We start from the raw sequence: 24,735 nt of genomic DNA on the forward strand, positions 1-24,735 counted from the left end.
AAAAAGAATAAGAAGAAATAAAAAAAAGGATACACTCGACAAACCTTTATACTTTTTTATCAAACCCAATCCACTTATAAACTTTTTCGGATTGATGATTTATATTGCACGAGAGATATCTTTTAGGAAACACATCTCAATGGAATGTGTTTACTTGTTGCTCATGCACAAAAATGAACAGAAACAAAAAAAAAAAAATCAAGAAATAAAAAATCAAGAAAATGAAGATGAAAGAAAAAAAAAATATCTTATGGGTCTCAAAGCCGAGAAGATCACCATCAAATGAAGTACAAAAAAAAAACACACTACCATACCATCTCTTGATGATCATCATCAACATCAACATGATCAGAAAAAAAGTATCTTTTTTTTTGATATTTTTTGTTTACATTTGTATGAGTGAGAGTATTCTCTTTCTCTCTCACTATTTTTTCTCTCTTAACAAATACATATATAAGTTAAATACTCGCTCACCAATACTATTTTAATATAGATCGATCGCAAAACCAAAAAAAAAAAAATACACATCCACCAAATAGAGGGCCTGAGAAAATATTTATGAGAGAAAAAAAAAGATACAAAACACACACATTAACACAAAACAAACACTTAAGTATATCTCATCTATACAAACAAGTAACAGGAGTCACGGAACTCCAACGATGAAGCCAGCCCCGAGAGCACCATACCGCAGCAGCAGCAAGTTAAACAACATGAACAAGTGATCATCCAGCAGCAGTAGCTGTGTACACTGGCTGCTGGCCGCTCTGATGTCTGTATAGACGACAACGACACAACGTCCAAACGAGACTATACACTTTGGATTATTGAATCAGGTAGACAGATAGGCGTTAGTCGTTCTACAGCCCTGATCGAGTTTAAATCTATTCCGTTGAGAGCAGAGATACATTCGTTTCAAAAAAAAAAATATATACAAAAAAAAAAAGATACACCAATACAAGATACTCTGAGCTGAACTCAAAAAAAAAAAAAGATATACTTGAACAAGAAGAAGCAAAAAAAAACAACTACCAAAATCCAAAAAGTCAGCTTAGAGATACAATTTATGCTAACGCAAAAAAAAAAAAAAGTATCTACACACAACTTTGTATCTTTTTTTCTATTTTTTCTTCTTTAACTAATTTTTTAATATAAATTAATTACTGTGTCATATAAAAAAAAAAAAATAAAAAAAAAAAAAAGTTGCGCAAGTTAAAAAAGATTAATAATCGTGTTTGCAGTCTATAAACCAGAAATATTGAAAAACAAGTCGTCGTCTCTCGTAGTCGTATTTGCCTCGTTCGTTATTCGTTCATACAAATGAAAGCAAAAATACAATTATTTTTCATATCAAAATAACCCTGCTGAATGTTGTTGTTATTACCCGTGATTTTCGACTTGACTCGAATCGAACAATCTTCAACAACAATTGGATTACACACTACCACGAGATACAATTCAATACACGACCCTACAATATCGATAAGATTTTGTAACTTTTTTTTTTTTTTTTCAATAATATCCAATCCGCAAATCTTCGAAAATGATGGTTATGAATATTTCCTATAAATTTGTAAAATTATTTAAACAAAATACAATAAAGTGCACTTTAAATATTAAAATATAAATTAAAAAAAAAAAAAAAAAACAAGACTAAAGTGAAAATTTTCTACATTTTTAAATGTCTACTACTACAACTACTACAAATGCAACAAAAAACATCTCTCAAATCAGAAGATACAACAACAACAACTGTGAAGAAGAAAAAGTTAAACGAAATCAACAAAATAACCACATGAATTAAAAAAAAAAAAAAAAAAAAAAAATAAGAAAAATATTTTTATAGTTATTGATTTTTTTTTTTTCTTACAATAAAAGGAAAGTGTTAAATTTACTCTGTGTGAAGAAGAATTTATCCAAAAAATTTGTCCTAATTTTACAAAATATATTTTCTTCTTTTTAAACAAATTGAAAGAAAAAAAATTTTTTTTTTGTGTCTCTGGTTGTCACATATATTTTGAATGCACCTGTTGTTGTTGCTCTTGCCATCACTACTCTGGTTGTTGCTGCATTATTATTATTATTGCAGAGTTACATCCATCATCAAAGTGAAAAGAAAATACTACAACAACAACAACAATACCAACAACAACAATAATAAATACAACTACGTATCTATAACTGACATGATTGTAACAGTAATTAGTGATCATAATTATTTCATAGATGCTGTTTGGCATTTTTGTGACAATTATTATTGTAATAATACAACAACGGCAAAAAAAAGTTTTTAAAAACTATATATTTTTTATATATCACTATCGTCGGAAAACAATTATAAAAACAAAAATTTGTGTGTTATATATATTTTTTTTGTTGTTAAAAAAGTTTAAAAATTTATTTAAAATTTTATTTAACTTTAATTTTTAAAATAAAATAAGAAAATAAAAATTAATTAAATGGATATCAGTACAATAACTATATTTTTTTGTAAATGAAGTGTAGAACGATTATAAGAAAATTTTTAATTAAAAATTTTGTTTAAATATTTTTAATAAAATATTTAACACGCGCACGCGGACAAAACAAGAAAACATAAGACTGAGGTGAGTTTTTTTTTGTATGTCATATTTTTATTACTTCTAAAAAACACTATTTAATCTTTATGATTTAGATTTATTATACACGCACTATCAACCATCATGTTAATATTTATTTTTATTCAGTTTTTTTTTTATTTTTTTTTATTAAAAAACAATTGCACGATATAAAGTAATGAAAGAAACAAAAAAAAAAAAATAAGAAAAAAAAAGTCTAGTCGTTTAAACTTGATGTGGGTATAGGAGGTAGCTAAGAGCTAGGCTAAGCTACACTTCATCATAGATACAGATACTATATCTATCTATCTATCTTAATTCACATCGTCTAGAGTGATTCTGATGGATGGAGAGGAAAGAGTTGCAATCCAACCTCTATAAAGTAGTTGCAATGAGCTCTTTTCTTCGTTAAAAAAAAAATTAAAATAAAAATAAGAAGCCTTAGACTGGTTTCGGCTAGATTGTTGTTAGTATCTTTGCGCTTTGTTCGTTTTTATTATTTTTGTTGTTATTGCTGATCTATTACAGAATAATTTTTTTTTCCAGAATGTGGAATTTTTTTGTTGTTTTTGTTTTTTTTTTTTTTTTTTATTGTTTTTGTATTTTGTTGTACCTATTTGACTCAAAACAAGCTCTAAATGTGGCTTTAAATTATAAATAACAAAATAGATATATCTATAGGTTTATAGTATCTTTATATTATTACATGAGAGGGCATTAAAATATTCAATTCTATTTTTACTCTTCTATCTGAATAAAAAAAAAGTTAGTAAACACGAGTGTTAAACACGACAGTTCTTATAACATCAAGATTGAGAGGAAAAAAAAAAATTATTAAAAATTCATATTTTTTTTTTTTAATTAATTGAAAACTCATTTTCTTTAGGTATTTTATATCTATGAGATATGTAAATTTGAAGAGATTTGTGAGAGATATAACTCTCTAAACCATACAATCTGTCAATAAGATGCCTTGAGAAAATATTAACAAAAAAAAAAAAAAAAAAAATAAATAAACCTTCATACCTTAGATAGTTTTATTTATATATTTTTTTTTTCTTTTAAAATTGAATATTATATACCTACAAATCAATCTCTCTCTTTTTGTCATTTTATGAGAGAAAACACACTGATTTCCCGAGATAAATCGTTATAACATATTTTGGGCGCCATTCGGTCAGTGGTTAGGTTTTTGTGGTTTTTAGTTTAGAGAGATACAATAATTATATTGTTTGAAAGATGAGATAATTTTCAATTAGATACAATATTTCAATTGATTTTTTTTTTATATTTCGTGTATTTAGTCACTCCATATATCATTGTGATTTTTTTTTTTTTTGTTGGAATTTCTTCTTTTTTTTTTTAATAAATTTACATAAAACTTGACCTAATGATGGTTAAAGGGTCATCATCATCATCATCAGGCAGTGTGGCTTTTGTTTAATGTTGAGATGAGTATTATACTTTCTTTAAAGAAGTATTTATAAGTCAGAGAGTGTTGGCCATTAATTGAAGTTAATGAGATATTGAAATAAAATCTTATAAGGCACGACTTGGATGCATGAGTATGCATCAAGTCTAAATGGAATAACTTGAAATGAAAATTCTTCAACTTTGCCAATTGGGTTCTATTAAACCATAGTGTATAATACAGTTTTGAAGCTTTTGATAGCGGGTTTAAGAAATATAGTTAAATAATACGAATTTTAATTTAAATAGAAAATTTCTTTTAAAGTTATTTCTTTTTTGTTATAAAATTTCGATTGATTGAAACGTCTTTTTCAACCAATTTTTATATAACACCACGTAAAAATAAGTCCAACACCAACCGACGCACATAGGAGTATTGTCATCAAAAATCTGGCCATAATAATTTTTTGTGGTTTTTATGTTATTATTTCTGTTTGAAACTAAAAACATTGATTAATGACCTGTACTCCGCCTGTCAACATTATTTTTCTCAAAATTTTTTCCTCATCCCTAATACGCAATTCTCAGTTTCTTTTCTCTTTTCCCCAATTTTAATTAAGATCACCCAAAATAAAATACACTAATAACATTAGTAAATTTAATTTAAAAATAAAAAACGTTGCATAAAGTAAGGAGTATTTTCTATCAGAAAGTGAAAAACTAATTGGCCCTCGATTCTCTAAAGAGCACCTAAGAGCACCCAATTTTTGTTGCATTGTGTTAAAGAATATATAAACTAACTCATAAGTTTCAATTCATCGCAGAATAACGGGGTATACTAAAACAAAATCATTAAAGTTCAAATAATAACTTACCAAAAATATCAAGTTTTTAGATAATAGTTCTAAGCCCGAATTAAAATAGAAAAAACCATCTAACATTTTCAAAACTTAATATTAATATCGTTAATAAATAACTGAAGAAGAATTCTCCATTTAAATTTTTTAGATTTCTGTCACAACACTTCGATATCGCATATAGAATAACACTTACCAAAATACTTCGCATTCAAATAAAAATGAGGTAGATGTAACAGTTAACTTTGAACTCATTTTTTAACAAGACACGATCGAAAAACAAAGAAAATGAGTGCAGCATTATGACACATGTTTATTTTGCACCCACTTTGCCAATTTTTTTGGTGTCAATTTTGATTTTCAGAAAATCGACTTATGACCAGGTTTTTACTGCAAATACTCCTATGTGCGACGTGACGGTAAATCTCATAAGCTAACTTACAATTCCACCGAACCATTTCTGACAGCACAATATTGTTTCTCCTAAGTTGAGTTACTTCATTTTGTTAAAACCGCATATCAATGGTTTCAAATCCAAATAATTCTGACTAAAAATAGTCTTCCAAAATTTCATGACAATGAATTGCATTTCAATTCATTGTATAGTGGAAGAAATACAGGCATATCATATCTCTAGAATGAATTTCAAACAGTTTTGTGTATGAAATGGGGTCTCTTTTCGTGGCCAAATTGAACACTATAAGATTATCAAGTACTGTCTGGTCCCATTTTCGTCCAGTTCTGACTATAGTATCCTTGAGAAAACCTATTCTGAGTTTCGATCCATAGAAGTCGGTTTTGTTTTTTGTTTTTCATTTTAAAAATGAATTAATGAACAATTAGGATATTTCCTCAAACTTTGCAGAGCCCAATCGAAATAAGTTTAATTGTTAAAAAAGCCTTTTTTTTTTAATATTGAGGATTTAATAAAGAGTACCTACTTACAGGTCAAAAACATTATGAAAAATGTCTTAAAACGTCAACTTAGGAAACCGATAAATTGTGTTTGCGGAGCTAGCTCGAACTTAAGCAATCGGTCAAAAAACATTTAGAGTTTCGAAGGATAAGTTTTCAATTTCGAAATATTGCTAATTTGATTCAAGTTTTCGAGATTAAAGAATTCAGTACACAGCCAGATAACTTCGTTTTTCGGTAAGATTATTTTCATGGAACTTTCTAACCACGTTGAAGCCCATTCTATTTTTGCAGCCAAATCCTAGCAGTAACAGAATAGTTTTTGCATTTTTTAAACTATTAATATTTAGTTTAAATAATTATAATGAACAATAGTTTATTTTGATTGAAAATAGAAAAATTAAATAAAAACTGAAACTAAACTAAAAGCAAAAATATTTGGTAATTATACGAATTTCGCATACCTCGTTTTTTCTGAACTTAAATAATAACTTGAATTCTATTACTACAGTCAGCCCTTTTCTGCTATCCAAATCGTTCGGATCTTTTTCTATTCAGGTGAAAAAATTGTTAATAATATAACAGTTTTTAAAAAATTAAAAAAAAATTAACTAAAACTATACGTTTAAATTAAATGTTACCCATTTTATTAGTGCATCATACAGCGGAATAATTTAAAAGGATTTCCTCTTTGTCCTTTAAAATCTATATTTTTATGAAGAAATAGCTCAAGAAGCTGAGAAAAAATGACAAAAAATTACCTTCATATAGAACAAAAAAAACAAAAACAAAACAAATTTAAATAGCCCCAACACGTTTTTCTTATTAAAAATAATAAAATTAAAATTCTAGTTTTTCAATGTTATATTTTAATTATATAGCAAAAAAAAAAAAATGTTTTAAATAACACTTAATTGCTGGTTAAAGCTTGTTTTATATTTAAAATTCTAAAAATAACAAAAGCCGTTCAACATCTATCTATATAATTTTTTTTTTAATTAATGCAATTTATTAAATGCTACAGAAAAAAAATAGAATTAATTCTATTTGTTGAACATTATAATAGTTTGTGTTTTATTTTAAGGAAAAAAAAAATTATGCAGAAAGGTTTCTTATTGCTCCAATAACACTTATACATAGGTAAACCGACCTGGTTAACTCTTGTGAGATGAACAAGTTTCAATAGGTCAATGACATTTTTATTCAATCATGTTACAAACAAGGTGTCAAAAGCCTATCAATCATAACGTTTTAGTCAAAATGATCATAATTTTTCGTTATGCTAACCTAATTGGGTTGAGTTAACCAACATTCTCGTTACAATTTCGTGGTTTGGTTTTATTTTAAATAAATTTTGACAGCGGAAAATTTTTAAATTTGTGATTTGAATTAGAGTTTGTATCTTTTAGCTTTTATAACCATTTGGTATTGGTGGTAAAAGTAAAGACTGCCGTTGATACTTTTTTTATTGGAAAGTGAATTACGCAAGTGAGTGTGTCTAATAAATCTTTGAAAAATGCATGTCACTTAAATCACATAATTTTATGCTTTGATTTGATTTCACTAAACGCGTGTAATTGATTTACTAACGGTTGATTATTATTTAAGCTGTCATTCGAAAAAAAATATCATTACAATGTACCTATGGTAAAAGTTTTGCAAACTAAGAACTGGGAGTAGTTTTAATTTTTGAAAGTGGATGTTCAGAAATAGTTTCTTTTCCTTCTGTCATTTAGAATAATAAGAAAAAAGGTACTGATATTTATAAAATAAAAGATAAAAAGTGATGAGATTTCCGCCAAAGTTTGGAATTCTTGATTTAATTTTTAAGCTTAATTTTGTATAATTGCCGTCGGTAGTACCTTTTGTGTTTTTTGTCAGGCATTAAGTTCTAAATTTCATCGATCTTGAGTTTCGCATTACATAGGAATGTTTTTTACAAAATTTGGTTAAAAAAATAATTTCTTATTGGCACAGTTTCAATTTAATTATCAAGTAAAATAATTTGATGAAAAATAAGTTAGGGTCCGAAGAAATATCAAAAATTCATTTGCCGACGGTAAATCAACTTTGTGATATAATTTTATTAATCAACTGGGTAGTAATTCTTTAAGATTTCATAAATTAAAAATCATTATTCTGTGTTGTTAACTAAATTTTAGGATTTGTATGGAGACTGGAGATAGTTAAGACATTTTTAAAATTAAAATTAAAAATTTGTTCAAATGAATTTTTTATTATTCTCATAAATATGCAGATAATAACCATTTTGAACCTGAATTTTTCAGAAATGCAGACTTAGATATTTAAAAAAAAAAAAACGTGATTCTACTTCTGATCCATGATCAGAGTAAATCCACACACTTCGTTGTATCAGTGGGGAAGTTACTTAGAAAGATGAAACAAAATAATTACCTACACTTTTAAGCCGTAATATGAGTTGCAAAATTGTTTTTTGAACTATTCATTCTTCTTTTATTAACATCATTATTATCAAAACATAAAAATGTTCTACTTTATGTCTTTTTCCAAAAAAAAAAAATGATATTCAATCACTTAGATATTTGGTTTTTCCCCATCAAAAGTAAATGGCCAAATAAAGTATTCACTGAAAATCAACCCATATCCTGCCAAAAAAAAAAGAACTAGAATTTCCATAGCTAGCTTCATTCACTTTAAACGGGTCGGGTCATTGGATTTCCCCAAGGGTAAAACCTCAAGAGGATATTTATTGATTGACACCTACCTACTAAACACAGTAAATAATGTTGATCATAAGGGTCCTTGATTGAATTCATACTTCAAGTGGGATTTTCCGTAGTGAACATTTTGAAAGCATTGATCGAAGTGGGCTTTTCCCGAGAAAAGAGAAAATTTGCTCTAAGATTGTGTAATAAAAAATAAACTAATAAAATTCAGTACCAACGCAGGCATTGGTAAACTCAAACCGTCACTTCGTTCGGAAAATCCCATTTTCGATCAATGCCTTCAAAATTTCCGCTGCGGGAAAAACCTCACTTGACGAATTGTATTAGAAAAATCTTCACATAACTTAAACAATTTACATGACTGATTAATTTTCTGGATTAACTCTTTTAAATTTCAATCTACCTATCATCAATTTATTTGGGAGTGAAGGTTAGAGTGACAACTTTAGTTTAAATATGTATATAGTACCTAATGAATGTATCCCTTAACTTCAGAAAGTGGGGGGATATCCTGATGAATATTAGTAGCGGAAGAGAAGGAGTTTGTTGATTACTTCTTCATCAGATATTTGTCAGCAGCGATATTTGATAGGTAGGTCACAATACAGCAATATTGGAAAGAATTCAAGTACACCGAAAAAAATTTGATAATAACAGCTATCAAAATAACATTTTTCAGTGACAAAAGTCGTCCAACAATTAAAATATCAATTTTGATATTTTATCATATCATTTTGACATTTTTTAATTTCAAGTGGGATAGTGAAAATTTCACTTTGACAATTAAAATATCATTTTGACATTTTTTTAAGTTTAAGTGGATAGTGAAAATTTCACTTTGACAATTAAAATATCATTTTGACATTTTTTTAAGTTTAAGTGGATAGTGAAAATTTCACTTTGACAATTAAAATATCAATGTTGACTAGATTTTACGTTTATTATAATGAAACCTATTTCTTTCCTTTTCATTTTTATTATTTTTATTATTTTAAGAATTTTCTTTCTTTTTTCAAAACATTACTGAAAGGGAATATTCTTTACAAAATAATGGTGATATTATTTTTTCTATTATTAGGTGATATAATTGTTTTGTTATTTTCTCCCAAACTATGTGAAGTAAAATCTTAGTGCCGATCAAATTTTCTCAGTAAATCATACATTTTACTTCGAAAAATCACAAAGCGCCTTTAAATTAGTACACATTAAGAATTTTTTATTTAATATTTTTCAATAATTTGGAATGAGAAATTGATATGAAAAAATGATAATAAAATATCAAAAAAAATATCCAAAATGTGACATTTAAATATCATCCTGATAATAAAAATGTTGTTTTAACATTTTAAATATCATAAAACACATTTTATACAGCATTTTTGGCTGATATTTAAAAAATGTTAAATTGATATTGGTTTTTTTTTCGGTGTATCAGCTTGGAAACTGAGAATTAGTTAGAAGTTATTTTATATAGATGAGTAGGTATTGTGCACTAGTTTCTTTTCATGTACCTTAGTTTTATAAACTATAAAAGGAAACTTCAATATTTCACTGTATTTTAAGTGATCGATTCAAAGACTGCGTTCAGTATTGAAAAACCTTAATATAGAATGCTTTTCGAAGTAAAAAAACATTTTCGTTTTATCGAAGAAGACACCTCTTTTATTTTGTAAGGATCAATAAAACAATTATTGTTGATTTCCCATCAAATGATGCTGTTTGAATTAAAATTTAATGTCCTACTGTCTGATTAAAATTGTGCAGTGAAGCTTATAAAAAAATTTTAACGATAATAATACAAAAAAGAAAATTCATGTGAAAATTTCGAGCTACTGCCGAAGGGAAAAAATAGTAAGGACATTTATTTATGCAATGTTTAAAATTTTGGTGGATCTCTAATCCACTGAATAATTTATCATAAGTCGATTTGAAGTTTCAGGATCGGATACTAAATAGGGTCTTTATAAGTGTTATACCTACACTGCTATTTGTTTTTATCAGAAAACTGAACATTGCATCAATCCTTGGGGATGACAAAAAATGGTAACTTCCCATACGACTTCTTTATCTTCAATTCCGTGCCCAGGGTTTTCCTGATGCCATATTGTCTGTTAATTGACATAATTCATGGTTTTTCCTGGCCCCTAATAACCATTGATCAAACTTATGGTTTTTCCCTCGATCCACAGCTTCTTCCTAAGGTTTATGAAATCCAGATTGAGGAATTTCCTCAAAGTGATGAAGGGAAATTTCTTTCATTCAGGTTACTAAGGATTTTCCCAGGGAAAGAAATGTTCCGGTTGTTTCGTAAGGTATGAATTCTCGTATAACCAGTATCGTTATTTTCACTATCGAGATCAGAAGTTTTTGTCTTTATAAGTATTTTACTTATGTTCTGCTAAACTATTTCAATACTACATTAATGTGCTATATTTTCATTATTTTGCACCATTCTTTATTGTGAATTAAACGTTTCTCGAAAAGTAAGTAGGGTCAATGTGGGTAAATGTAAACAATTTCATGTCTTTTTTTTCTTTCGACTTTAGATTTTTTTATGTTTTCACGGAACAACTTGAATGGTATCTTCAAATGCAAATATGAAATGATGGCAATTCTTCTTTATAAATATAAACAAATATTTCCCAAATTGTTTACATTACTGTCAAATATGGCATGTTTACAAATACCCCACCATGTTTGTGTTTTTTTGCAAATTCGGGGTAAATGTAAACGGTGGTATAAAATTTAGAATTTCCTCTTTATCATATGGATAACAACTTGAAAAACGTTCAAGAAGGTATTTGACAAAAACTTTTTCAAATTCCAATAAAAGTTTTTGTTTTCTTCCTTTGATTCTTTATATAGGCGCCCAATATGCATCCTGAGCAGCTCTGAACGTAATATTTTTTGTTTTTTTACGTCAAAGGCCGATTTTGCAACATCATCCACTGAAAATGATGGTGTTGGCTACTTTAAAATGTGACTCCGCGGCACTTTAGCAGTAGTAATTGACTTAAAATATGTTATTTTTATTAAAACCAATAATTTCACCAAAAATGTATGTTTATATTTACCCCCAGAATACGTTGTTTACATTTACCCATTATGAAAAATATTCTGGGGTAAATGTAAACACATGCAAATCGACATAAATGTCCTGTATTTTAAAATTTGCTTGTATCACATAGAATCTACATCAAAATTAAAAACAAAAAAATATTTGCAAATTATACTGACTTTATTGAATCTGCAAAAATATTTAATTTTTCTGAAAGACTAACGACTTGTTTGGCACTTTAAAAAATTATCTTTCACGGAAAATACGCTCGTCGAATGAATTCTCTCTTGACAGCAATGAGCTTGACGTATAAGTTAAAAGATACATGCGTCCTATATGGTTTCATATTATTATTATTATTTATTTGAAAGTTGCCAAAAAAACTGACTTTAAATGTTTCAATTGGAACTACAAAACAGTCAAAAATGAAAAAAAAAAAAAAAAAAAAAAAAAAAACTAAATTAATGTCTACTTTCCCTTTCAAAAACATATTTTCATCACAAAACTGTAAAATGTTTTGTTGACTCAATCCTGAATTTACCGATGCTGGAAATTTTTTAAAAAGCAGCAATGTTTGACCAATTTTCTGACAAAACTGACTTCAGAAATGATGAAATTTGAATTTGACAAAACAAAAAAATGAATAAAACTTAATATCAAAGAACACTCTCTATATAAGCTATAAATTGTATAGAAATGCAAATAAAATATTATTATTATTATCTGAAGAGAAGAAGAGAGAGGGAGCAGCAGCAAAAAAAATAATAATAATAATATTAAACTAGTTTCCAAAGTGAACCACCATAAATGAAAATGCACTCTCTTTGGTGAAACAGGTGCAATTAATTTACCGCAGCAGTATTTTTATTTTTTCCTTATCCATGCGTCCCAAACCTACAAAATGCTTGAGCTAGGTGAACTAGAAAACTTGAACGTGCGTTCTTCTATATGTACTCAACACATATACTTACATTTATCTTTCATGAAGCAAAAAAAAAGATACAAATTTAAAGAAGAAGAAAAAAAAAACAACATCAAGCTGCAGAAAAATGAAGAAGAAGAAGAAAAAACAAAAAAAACATACCGACTTCGGACATCCACTCTATACAATCCAGTCCACCAGTAGTTGAGAAGCAACCTGGGTTATATTTATTGGCACATGCTTTAAATACCCACTTGAAACATAAGTATAAAAGCAATAAAAGATATAATTTTGCATTCCTTTTGTTAGGTAGACAAAACGGGCCCATTGTTCAAAATTGTAATAATAACAATATATACAATATCCTTACAAATATATCAGGTAAAAGGCTGCTGCTTAAAGGCGCTGTACCGCACTTGAGAAAACCTGCGGGATTTCCGCACAGGTATAGTGTGTGTGTGTGTGTGCAATCATACCTACCTGTAAGATATTTTATGACTTTAATACGCTTATATACCCTTAAAACCCAGTGAGTTACTCGTTATGATTTAAATTGTGTGAAAAATTCTAAGAACTTAGGCAATGCACACTCTTCGGAAAGGACTCTTTAAGATGTGAGAGAAAAAAAAAAACAAAATTGTCAAAAGAATAGAAATCTTCCATAGGTTTTTCTTCAGATAGATAGAGTAGATCCTTGATGGGCTCTATATTACACAATATGATTGAGTGTGTATTGGTATGAATGTGGTTAGAGCACCCCTTTCATTTCATAAAAACATATATAACTGTCTCTTTCTTTGTAGAAAGAAATATAATATATTTTCAATATTTTTCTTGTATAGACTGAATTGCAAATAGAATTTGAATCCAATTTCTTTTTTACCTTTGCAGAGTTGCAAGCGACCATGGGCGCATGGCTTCTATTCCTTATAGTGCTGGCGACTATAAAACCCATCGTTCAAGTTGCTAGCACAGAGGATTTACAACCATCAACATCAACATCATCATCGTTGTCGTTGTCTTCGTCGTACTCAACGTCGTTATCGTCATCGCTATCGTCGTCGTCATCTCCATCATTACCATTTCCAGTGATTGATAATATTAATTCTAATAATAAATTAAGTGATAGTGATAGTAGCCGAAGAAGAAGTGGTCTTTTAGACAACAACAACAACAACAATAGCAACAACAGCAGCAGTAAATTAGTTAAAGACAATACAATCGAAATGGATTTAATAACGAAACAAGAAGAAACATCAAATAATAATAATAATATCATCGAATCATCATCATTATCATCTGATAATCAATCAATTGATGATGATAATCAATATCATAGTGAACAATATCCAAGTGATAATAATAATAACAATGATAATATGGATAATAATAGTATAGATGATAATAGTTTAAGTGATACTACTACAACAAGCACAGTGATTGCTAAAAAGCCTGATCCTGATACTCTAGTCGAAATTGAAAATAGCCTTCTATCATTGTTCAACATGAAGAAGCCGCCGAAAATTGATCGAACAAAAATAATAATACCTGAAGCTATGAAAAAGCTCTACGCACAAATAATGGGCGAAGAATTTGATTCTGTAAATATTCCTAAGCCTGGCTTATTAACGAAATCAGCGAATACAGTTAGAAGTTTTACACATCAAGGTGAGTTTACTTATAATTTTATTTTTTTTAATTTAAGTGATCTTTCTTATCATTCAAATAGTTTAAAGTGATCTTCTCTAGAAATGCATGTAACATTAAACATTTCGCAACCTTAGGTTCTTCTGGACTATCAAAGACCGAAAAATACAACTTTTTTGGAAGAACTGAAAATTTCTGAATAAAGAAATTTCTTGGGTCAAAAATTACCGAAATGAGAATTCCTTTACTTCTCAAATTTGTCCAAAAATTTTTTAGTTCTTAAAATTAAACTGTGAACTTCTTCAATACAGAAACAACTTTGAACACTTAATTTTGTGGAAACTTGAAGAAATTAGCAGTAGATATGCCAAAAAATAGTCAAGAAATCAAAGGAAATAAAATTTGTATGATGCAATCAATTAACAGATTGAAGCAATTAGTTATCCTTTTCATCTAAACTTTCTTATTTTATAATTTTTTTATTCAAAATTTCGCTTTGCAAAAATTTGGTATTCTTCAATATTTCTCCAAAATTTCTTAACAAAATTTTTAAATTTTGCTGAAAGAAGAAAATTTTGTTTTATTCTTTTTTAGTTTAACACGAAGTATATTTCCCAAACAAATGTCAATTAAAATTCAAACACACGCTAGTACCACTACACACACGCAATTCTTCAACACAAACAAAAAAAAAACATTTCAAACTAGCTCTAATATACCTGAGAGCTAGAAATTTTTATTTTCCTTTTTTCAAAAATGACCTTGAAAATACTTATACTATTATTATTGTTTGGTTCCCACAAAAAATAATGAGAATTATATAAAGATTGTAGGGGTGTTGCCAAAAGATAATACCCACTTGAGTTTTGAAGTACCTTTCACCGATTAGGATTAAAATATTTTTATGTTTAGGTTATTTTGAAAAAAAAAAATTTAAGGCGCCAGAGTTTCTAGTGAACTCAAAATTTTTGTTAATATTTTAAGTTTTGGGTAATTCCGTGTAATTCATAATCATAAGATTTGTTGGAGTAAAAATTTTTAACAGAGCTAAAGGTATGTTACAAATTAATATATATTTATATGGTTGCCAACATCTGTTAAATAAGAAGAAAATTATTTATTTTTAGTTTTATTTAAGAAAAAGGTTTTCACTTTGGATGGGACACCATAAATAGTTAATTTTTCAATAAAGTTTCTACAATACTTTTAAACAAACTTGTTCTCGATTGGCAGTGGGTAAAGCTCTTATTTTTTTTACGAAAGTTGTAAAATGTTCTAATACCTACTTGTGTCGAAACGAACAAATTCAAAGAACTAATTTCCTTTCGAAAGCTTAGTTTTTTTTTTTTCAGGAATCATATTCTCGTCCACTCGTAGTTCACTATTCAGAACTCTAATAATTTTGACTTCGGAGATGGTTTATAAATGGCAAAAGTTAACTCTTCTGTGTTAACCCTTCCAGTAGTCATCACACTTATATTTCTATCAAAGCAATGTCGTTTGTACTAAAACCGTAAAAAATGAGTCGCTCTGGAAATCTTATAATTTTAAGTTAAATTTCAGCTGTTGACCCATCTTCCAAATGAAACTATAATTGTGTTACTAAAACCTCAATTATGACTTCTAGATTGAGTCATTTTCTTGTCGTTTAAGTACATACCACAACCCTAAAAGGGTGTATGCCAAATTCAGAGATTCAGTCTTATTTAAATTTGAACTCAAACACATATTTTTCTCAGATCTGACATCTGAATTGCGGTAAAGTTTTATACCAAGCATTCAGACAAAGTTCTTCAAATTTTCCCAATTATATAAAGATAGAGTCAAAATTAGCACCAAAAAATGCCTTTTATCTACTTAATCCTTAAATCCTTCTTAAAGAAAAATATCATAAACAGTTTATATTATTCAACTCCTTATCAAGACCAATAAATTTTTCGTCAACGTATAGTTTGCATCGAGATCAACAGAAACCTTCTCTTTTTGGTCTTATAACTATTATACAGCTAAAAAGAAGAGAGTTTAAGAATTTAAACTTTTCCCTAAAACTTTTGCCTGTCGATGGTGTTTTATCATAAATCATTTAAACCTTCGATGTATCTCTATATAAAAGATACAGTCTCCAAAACTTTGACCGTACAACATAGAAAACTAATATGGATGTCATAACGTAACCTTGCCTGTTTCCACATCAAAATTATTTAACAAACTCTCCCTTTTGAAAAAATAAAGTGATGACCTGTAGTGAAATGATCCGCAAACTGGTAATACGTTCCACACAAAAAAATTTAGCTTGTTGTTTGTCTATACTACTATACAGTATAGTCTTTTTTGAAATAAGAATCATAAAAGAAAAGACATTGCGAATTGATTCCCATTAGCCACTATTTCATAACAAAATTGGGACTTTTTTTTTTATTATATGAAGAAGCTTCCACTTTTATTCTTGGAACTTAGTGACTAAGTTGCAGTTCAAAAAAGAAAAAGCTTCCTTGAATTTTTCAATAATGATTATTTTGATGAGGAGAAATTGAAAGGTTTTACATTGAACGACGAATTGTTAATAGCTTTATTACTTGATTTGTAGCTAAACAATGTTCAACAAAATTATACCAAGTTATTCTCTCATTCAGTAACAACATTTAAAGATCATAAACTTGAAAGTAAATGGAGTAGCTCATAACAAATTAGATCTAACCTGAAGTAACATTTGGTCATCGACCATAAAAATTCTTTCAAAAACATCAATTAAAAGTGACTTATAAACGATCGTTAGAAGCCAGTTTCCGAAAACAGGGTTAAATCATATTTTCCGACTTTGAAGTTTCCGATAGCAACATTCAATTTCTTTAGTCTTTTGAACTTATTTAAGAAATTCGTTAATAACAATCGTTTATCTTACAACGTGTTCTATAAATTTTTAAAATTTCAAAAAATAATTTCTTGTTTCATAAAAAAAAAAAAAAAATTCAACTTAACACCTGACCTATTGATTATAGAAATTTAAAATAATAGCCATAAATATAAATTCCAGATGTTTCGAATTATATATTTTTGAATTTCATGTTTATTTTTTTTTTATTTAATTTTTATTGAATAAAAATTTAAAGAAATATTCTGATATCAGAAAAAACAGGTGCGGTTCAGAATATGACTCATAAGAAATTAATTCTCATAAACTAAAGGAGGCCAAATTATGACTTGATTCAAATCATCATAATATAAAATGTTTTATATATTTTTTTTTTTTTTCTTTAATACGATCTAATTTTCATACTTAGATCGGATTGTGGTTTTTGTGGTTTTAAATGTAGTTAAATCAATTAAGTATGATATTTTAGATGATTTCAAAACCAAACCAATATGAAAATAGAAATGAAACTTCCGAATAATAATAATAATTTATTTTTCTTGACTTTTAGTTAAAAATAATTATATATTTCTTTTTAGTAAAATATAGTTTTTTTTTGTGATATAACAAAAGAATATAACTAAATTACAATAACTATGTTATCTTCTCACTTGACCGGATTTTTAATCAAGTAGATTTAAAAACTACTACTAATTATTCTAATTTAATTTGATTATTTTTTTGTTAGTCATAATTTTTATAATATTAAGTACCACTCCCTGCCCTTCACAACAAAACACACACAAAAAAATATCTTCTTAAATCTTGATAAGATTGTTAACTATGTATTAAAAAAAAATTATCAATCTGCATATATGTATCTTCGCACAAATAACATCGACTTATTTAAATTATTTATCTTGTTTTATTTTTTCGTTTTTTGAATGCCGGTGAATAGATACAGCAAAAAAAAAACTGGAAAACATATTATTTTATATTCAAAATAGCAAAATCTTCTCAATAACTTTGAAATATGAATTTAATTAAAAAAAATATTTGAAAAAAAAAAAAAAACAAAAGATAAAAAGAATCGCGGAATATTTGGATGGATTAAGATGTGACATATTATAGAGCTTCTGTGTTTCATTGTCCTACTTTTATTCAATTTGGTAAAAATTTATTTACACATGTGTTTGGCCTGAAAGATTTCTATTTTTGGACTAACTTTGTGGTTTCTTTTTTTTTCGGCGAAGAACAAAATGCTTTATTATGTAAATTTTTAAAGTTTTAAATCATCAAAATATTATTTACCAGTTTATCTTAAATTTCATCCCGTTTTTAATAAGTTCCATTTAATACGCAACCAGACTTAACCCAAAGTCTTGAAATAGCCAGCTTGGATCTGATTGTTACATGAAAATACTTCCTTAAAGCCCAGGCTCACGTTGTTTTGCAGAGTTTGGTATTATTATACATTAACTGGCAGCTGTAAATAATGCAATTCTTTAAACAATTCCCATGTCGAAGTGATTGTAGTGGCACTCATGGTGGTCTTAATGCCTAGTCTTATTTCAAAATTTCAAGATGTCAAAAATATTGAAACTTGAGTATATTTTGCGAGTAAAATTGTTTGTAAACTTTTGCATTTTTCTGACAATTTCGAGCTTTCGGCTTGCTATCTCCTTCTTCCATTAGCCAAATTCCTTTAAAACTACATTCAAGTCTTAGTTTCAGACTCATTATTAAAAAAAAAACACTCCATATTTTGAAGTAAGAACTGCTTCAACCTTATTATCATGTGTCATTCATTAACGAAAAAAAAATCCATACTTAATGAACTCATCAAATCAAGGTATATAAAAGTCATAGACAATAACCATCAATAAAGTTCCATCATCCACTTCAAATTTCTACTTCAATGAACAATGTTTATTTTTATTAAATTTTTGGTCGGCCCTCATGTTTCTTAAGTTTGTCTTTTTTGTTTGTGACTTAGATTTTTTCAAGCACACATCCAACAAAAAAAGAAGAGATTTGATCCCTTATAAGTCAATGTCACTCATATTATGTGTTAAATCACGTGGAATTAATTCAATTTATTTATGAAATTTTTTTTAAGCTGTTCCTTCCATCGTTAGCTTTTTTTTGTTTATAAAAACATGCTTAGCTAATTTTTTTTTTTGGCAAAAAATTGATATCCCGCAGCAATTTTATCTTAAGAAACAAATTCTACTCAATTTCCTTTGCGCGCAAAATACTTTCTTCATTAAAATTTGAGTAATTTACGTTTTTTATCTAATTGAACGACGAGTTGCTTTCGATGTTCTTTCTCGCTTATTAACCTTAGAATATACACTAATTATATCAAATATTTCTCTAATTCAATAACAATATTTTTAGACCATAAACTTCAAACTAAAAGGAGTAATTCATTAAGAACTAAGCTGCAACTGAACTGAAGCCAAAAACTAACTAAGTTTGATTTTCAAATTCGATGGAAGTTAATTCCCAGCAGTATATAATTCCTATGAAAACCTAATATTATGCTACTATTTTTCTTCTAAATCACCTTTCTAAGAAATCATAGCAATCGTGCATTTAAGCACGTACACTACAGCTAAATAAATTTTTCAAAAATTAGAAATAAATAAAAAGAAAAAATTGAAAAAACAATCAATTGATAAAGACAGGTTACCGAAATGTGCTAACTTCATTATTACCATTCTAATTTGCACATCTTTATGTGCTTAAGTGAAGATAGATAAATTAAAAAAAAAAAAACCTAGAAAATAAACCATCAGAAATAAATAATTAGAAACAATTATATTGTATGTGTATTTATACCAGCAGCGCAACGCAGCAGCGCTAAAATAGTCTAATCATCTGGTTATTTTTCTCTTCTTTTAATTTGGAAAGAAAACTTTATAGAATATTGTGTAGAATTTTTGGGAAGAGGCATTTTTGACTAGTGTCGGACTTATTTAGACAAATCAAACAAAATAATTGATTTATTTACACTACATTTTACCAAACCAAAATTTCACATTTTCAGGGGGTTTCGAACAACAAAGTATAATTGCCTCGTCGAAGTTATTTCAATATCAATATTTGCTTAAGTTTTCACCGACCGAAGAACTGTCATAAATATAAGGAAGATAAAATTTGTTAGTCTATTCATTTTTGGGCCCCAAATTTATTAAACAATTTGGGCGTAAAACTATCAAAATCCAGTATTGATTGTGTTTAAGCAAAACTAAAGTGCTGCAAAATTGTGTATATATTCTTATTAACAACCAAAAACAACCACCAGATAGCAAGCTGTTATTCGTTTTAATTTTTTTTCTTTTTTGAAAAATTCATGTTTATTTAAAATTAAGTGAGGTTTTTCTTAACAATTTTTGTGCAATTAAAATTTCTGCGCCACGCTTTCACAAAACATAAATTAAATTACACAAAAAAAAAAAAAGATACAAAATAATGTATCTACATTTTGTTTACATTAGAATTATCTTGTTTAAATGAATTTTTATTTCTCAAGTGAAATCTTGTTGTATATCTAATTTTTTTTTTTTTTTTTTGCTTAATTGGGTTTTAAGTTTTCTATCAATTAGTTTTTTTTTCTAAATATTTAACACACACCTTTAACCAATTTTAGATTTTTGGAAAAAACTTATCCTTGAACAATTTTTTTTTTTTTATTCAGAAAAAAAAATCTAGACTAGATTGCAGACATATACACCTCCGTTTCGTATTTTTGTTTTAATAATTTTTAAGTGTACAAAGATTTTGTGGTATTATTTTGTATATATTAAATTTCATATATAGAAAATAAGTTCATTTAAGTTATTTATAAATACACACTTAAGTTTCGTTGAAACAAAAAAAAAAAAAAATCAAATTTTTGTTTAAAAATTTAAATAACTAGAAAATTGCGCGCGAAAAACATTTCGAAGAAACGGAATTTTTTGAAAGAAAATTTCGTTAATATAAACATAAATGGTTTTTTTTTTTGTTTATTTTGTTTTTATTTCAAATTTATCAGTAAAAATTCTGAAATTGATTGATGTTTTGTGAGAAGGTAACACCTGAAGTGCTTATTTCGTATAAATTTTCAAATTTATTAAATAATTTCAATAACTTTTTAGTTTAGTAACTTGAGGCAAAAAAAAAGTGTAATATTAAGGAGAGAAAATGCTAGTTTATCGAAAAATATAGAGTTTTTCACTTTCGAAATAAGATATCTTATTCTTCCGTTCGGTTTTGAAACTGCTTTTTTGAAATATGAAGGTACTCGTATCCTTCTACATTGATGGCATTTACTAGAGTGCTAGTTTCAGGTCTGTTTTTATAAGTTCTTTTCTACGTATTTACGGGATTCCTCAGGGTAGTCACTTAAGTCCACTTATTTTAACTGACTCTTTTGATAGGTAAAGTGGCGCACATTTTATTTTTCCTTTAAAAAAACTTTTATTTAAATAATACAAATTATAATTTAATAAATTTTAAATAAATAAATAATTAATCAATTTTGTTTTCTTTATTTATTTCCAGACAGTAAAATCGACGAACGATTTCCCCATCATCATCGATTTAGATTACATTTTGACGTCCGGACAATACCCGCTGAAGAAAAACTCAAAGCTGCCGAACTCAGTTTAAATCGCGATCTAATAAGCGGCCTTGCCCGAACATCAGCAGCCAATCGAACTGCATATCAAGTCTTAGTCTATGATATTTTAAAAGTTGGCATCAAAGGTAAACGCGAACCAAGCTATCTCCTACTAGATAGCAAACAAATTCGCTTAAATAGCACTGAAATTGTTAGTTTTGATGTACAACCAGCTGTCGATCGATGGCTAGCTGCACCAAAAAATAACTACGGACTATTGGTTGAGGTCCGAACAGCAAAACATTTAAAACCGGCGCCACACAATCATGTACGCCTGCGACGCAGTGCGCATGAAACACCCGAGGAATGGTCACACAAACAGCCATTGCTCTTCACCTACACCGATGATGGGCGACATAAGTCGCGATCGGCACGCGACATGAGCCGACCGAAACGTGCCCATCATACGCGAAAATCACATCGGAGGAAAAACAACGACGAAATTTGCCGCCGGCATTCGTTGTATGTTGACTTTGCTGATGTGGGGTGGGCCGATTGGATTGTGGCGCCACCAGGCTATGATGCCTACTACTGTCATGGAAAGTGTCCGTTTCCGCTGGCCGAGCATTTGAACACAACCAACCATGCGGTGATACAAACTTTAGTCAATAATATCCATCCAGGTAAAGTACCAAAGCCATGCTGTGTGCCAACACAATTGACAAGCATTTCGATGCTATATTTGAATGATGAAAAGTCGGTAGTTCTGAAGAGTTATCAGGATATGACAGTAGTTGGTTGCGGTTGTCGATGATTGTTAGCTGATAGTGGAAATTATTTTGGAAGAGCAGCAACAACAACAAAAACAAAACAACAAAGGGAAATAGAATATTAATCTATACAACTACTTACACACAGTAACACACACACACACAGATAGTTTGGTGTTTAATAATGACAAAATCTATTCCATCTGTGCCATTTTATATGCGTTCTATATTCTAAATGGTGTTTGAGGGAAATCAAAATTGTACAACATGTGGATGTTTACACACACATTCTGTTGTAGCTTTGGGAAACTGCTTTGACAATGGCAGATTCATTTGGCTATTGAGCTATAGAAGTCTTGCGTCAAAGGACCAACGACTTTTACATCAAAAAGATGGGATCTGCTGAAAGCGTTACCGGACACAAAAATGCAGTTTGTGAAGCTTAGGATCCACTTTTTTGAAATTTATAGTAAAATATCAGATTAAGCCGGGATCAACGCAAGTTACATGTTTGATACGTCAAAAACAGTCTCCCGCTATCAAATTATTGACATTTGATGAGTATGGAGTCATAAAGAACCTATTAAAATCTAACTTGCTTTGAACTTGACCAGTGTTATTTATATTTTTTTCAATTTTATGTAAAATGCATGCATGTTAGATATTTTGTAACGTTTTTCATTTAAATCAAAATTAAAATTCAACATGAAATGAAAAGAAGTGAAAATGAGTTTTCAACACAGGTTTCATAAATTGACAGCTTCTGCTTTGATTTAAAAGATTTTGAACACAACCAATGCATGAAAGCAAACGGATGCCACTGTCAAAAAGCATTGAACCGTTTTTTTTTTTCCTTTCTATCAAATGGAAAGAGAAAGTGAAATATCCGGTCGTCTTTCACATTTTCATCCGTAAAGAGCGATAGGAATCAAATTTCATCTTCGAAAACAAAACTGAACGAAACTAAGCCTTCCGCTAGGTATATGATTTGCTTGTATTCGTATATTTTTATTAATTTAATAAAACGAATACAATTTAAAAAGCTTAAGTATTTTTTATTTGGAGCTTTAATCGCTTTAAGCCAACTTATCTTCGCTTAATACTTTAATTTCGAATAATATTTGTTCGAAAAAACATTTTTTTTTCGTTAGAATTTCGAAGTTTCAGAGTTTTGTTTCTAGAATCGTTCGCAAGCCATTTATCCTTAGAATATTAGTGCAATATGTACAGAAAATAATGTAAATTCAGATTTGAAGGTTCTTTGAAATAAACAACGTGGTGATAAAAATGCTCTAGAAATAATACTCGAAACTTTTCGTTAATTATAAAAACGATTATATTAAAATATATTTTTAAAAACACTTTTGAAATACAGAAAAAAAAAACAAGATGGATCTTTTATTTTGAAACTTATATCACTTCTTTTTTATTTTACTTGTTTTATTTCACAAATTTTCTGTTAAATTGCAATAAGCTTTACCACAAAAACAAAAATAAATAAAAACAAGCACCAATTTAAAATATTCGAAACAAATGTAAAAAAAAAAATAATGTATTTTCAACATTAAAATGTAAATTTTCCTCTTCACTTGAAAAATAATAAAAACAACAACAATAAAAAGAAAATTAAAGAAAAAAATCAAAACCTGATTAAGTAGTAATCAACTTTGTGTATTGTTTATAATAAAAAAATGTGATTTAGTTAAATTAAATTTAAATTTTAAGACTTAATATATATATATTATATACATAAAAATATATTTTTAAAAATTATAAAAATCAAAAAAAAGTAAACAACAAAAAAAAACGTAGTTGGCAGTAGCAAAAAGAAGGTTAATAACAATTAAAAAATAAAATAATAATTAATAGAAAAAAAAAAAGAATAAAATATTATATGTTCCATTCATACATTCTGTTTATAGTTCATATAAAATATAATGCATTTTTGTTTGTTTGTTGTGTTTGTTATTATTTTTTTATATTTTGCAATCTTTTTCTTTTTAAGTTATATAAGTTATTTGTTAAAATTATTTTAACATCAATAGTAAACAAAAAAATTAAATTGAAAAAAAAATAAAAGAATTTTTGTGAAAAATTAATTTATGAAAAAAAAAAAAAACAAAACATATAATATATTATATATATATATTTAAAAAAAAAAAGTATATTAATGCAGTGCCAACTGCCAACTGGAATTGTAAATATTGAAAATATATTTTTTAAGCTATTTTTATATTATAATTTTATTAATATATTATTATTATTTTATTATGTTAAGCGAAATCGAAGGAGAATGAATACAAAAAAAAAAAAATAAAACGAAAGGATCAAATGTTTTCCAAAAAATATGAAAAAAAATAATTGTTTGTGTTTTAATTTTGAAATAAAAAA

General features: G+C 27.8%; 1 protein-coding gene across 1 annotated transcript; it reads left to right on the plus strand.

Moving 5' to 3' along the window:
* Positions 1–679: 679 nt before the first annotated feature.
* On the plus strand, positions 680–22,957 carry LOC129921346 (protein decapentaplegic). Its single transcript, XM_056003144.1, has 3 exons — positions 680–2,606; positions 13,359–14,135; positions 21,517–22,957. The coding sequence occupies exons 2-3, from the start codon at positions 13,373–13,375 to the stop codon at positions 22,386–22,388; spliced, it is 1,635 nt and encodes a 544-aa protein (XP_055859119.1). The 5' UTR covers positions 680–2,606; positions 13,359–13,372; the 3' UTR covers positions 22,389–22,957.
* Positions 22,958–24,735: the final 1,778 nt, after the last annotated feature.

The sequence above is a fragment of the Episyrphus balteatus genome, chromosome 1, assembly GCF_945859705.1.
Source record: "Episyrphus balteatus chromosome 1, idEpiBalt1.1, whole genome shotgun sequence".
NCBI classification, from domain to species: domain Eukaryota; kingdom Metazoa; phylum Arthropoda; class Insecta; order Diptera; family Syrphidae; genus Episyrphus; species Episyrphus balteatus.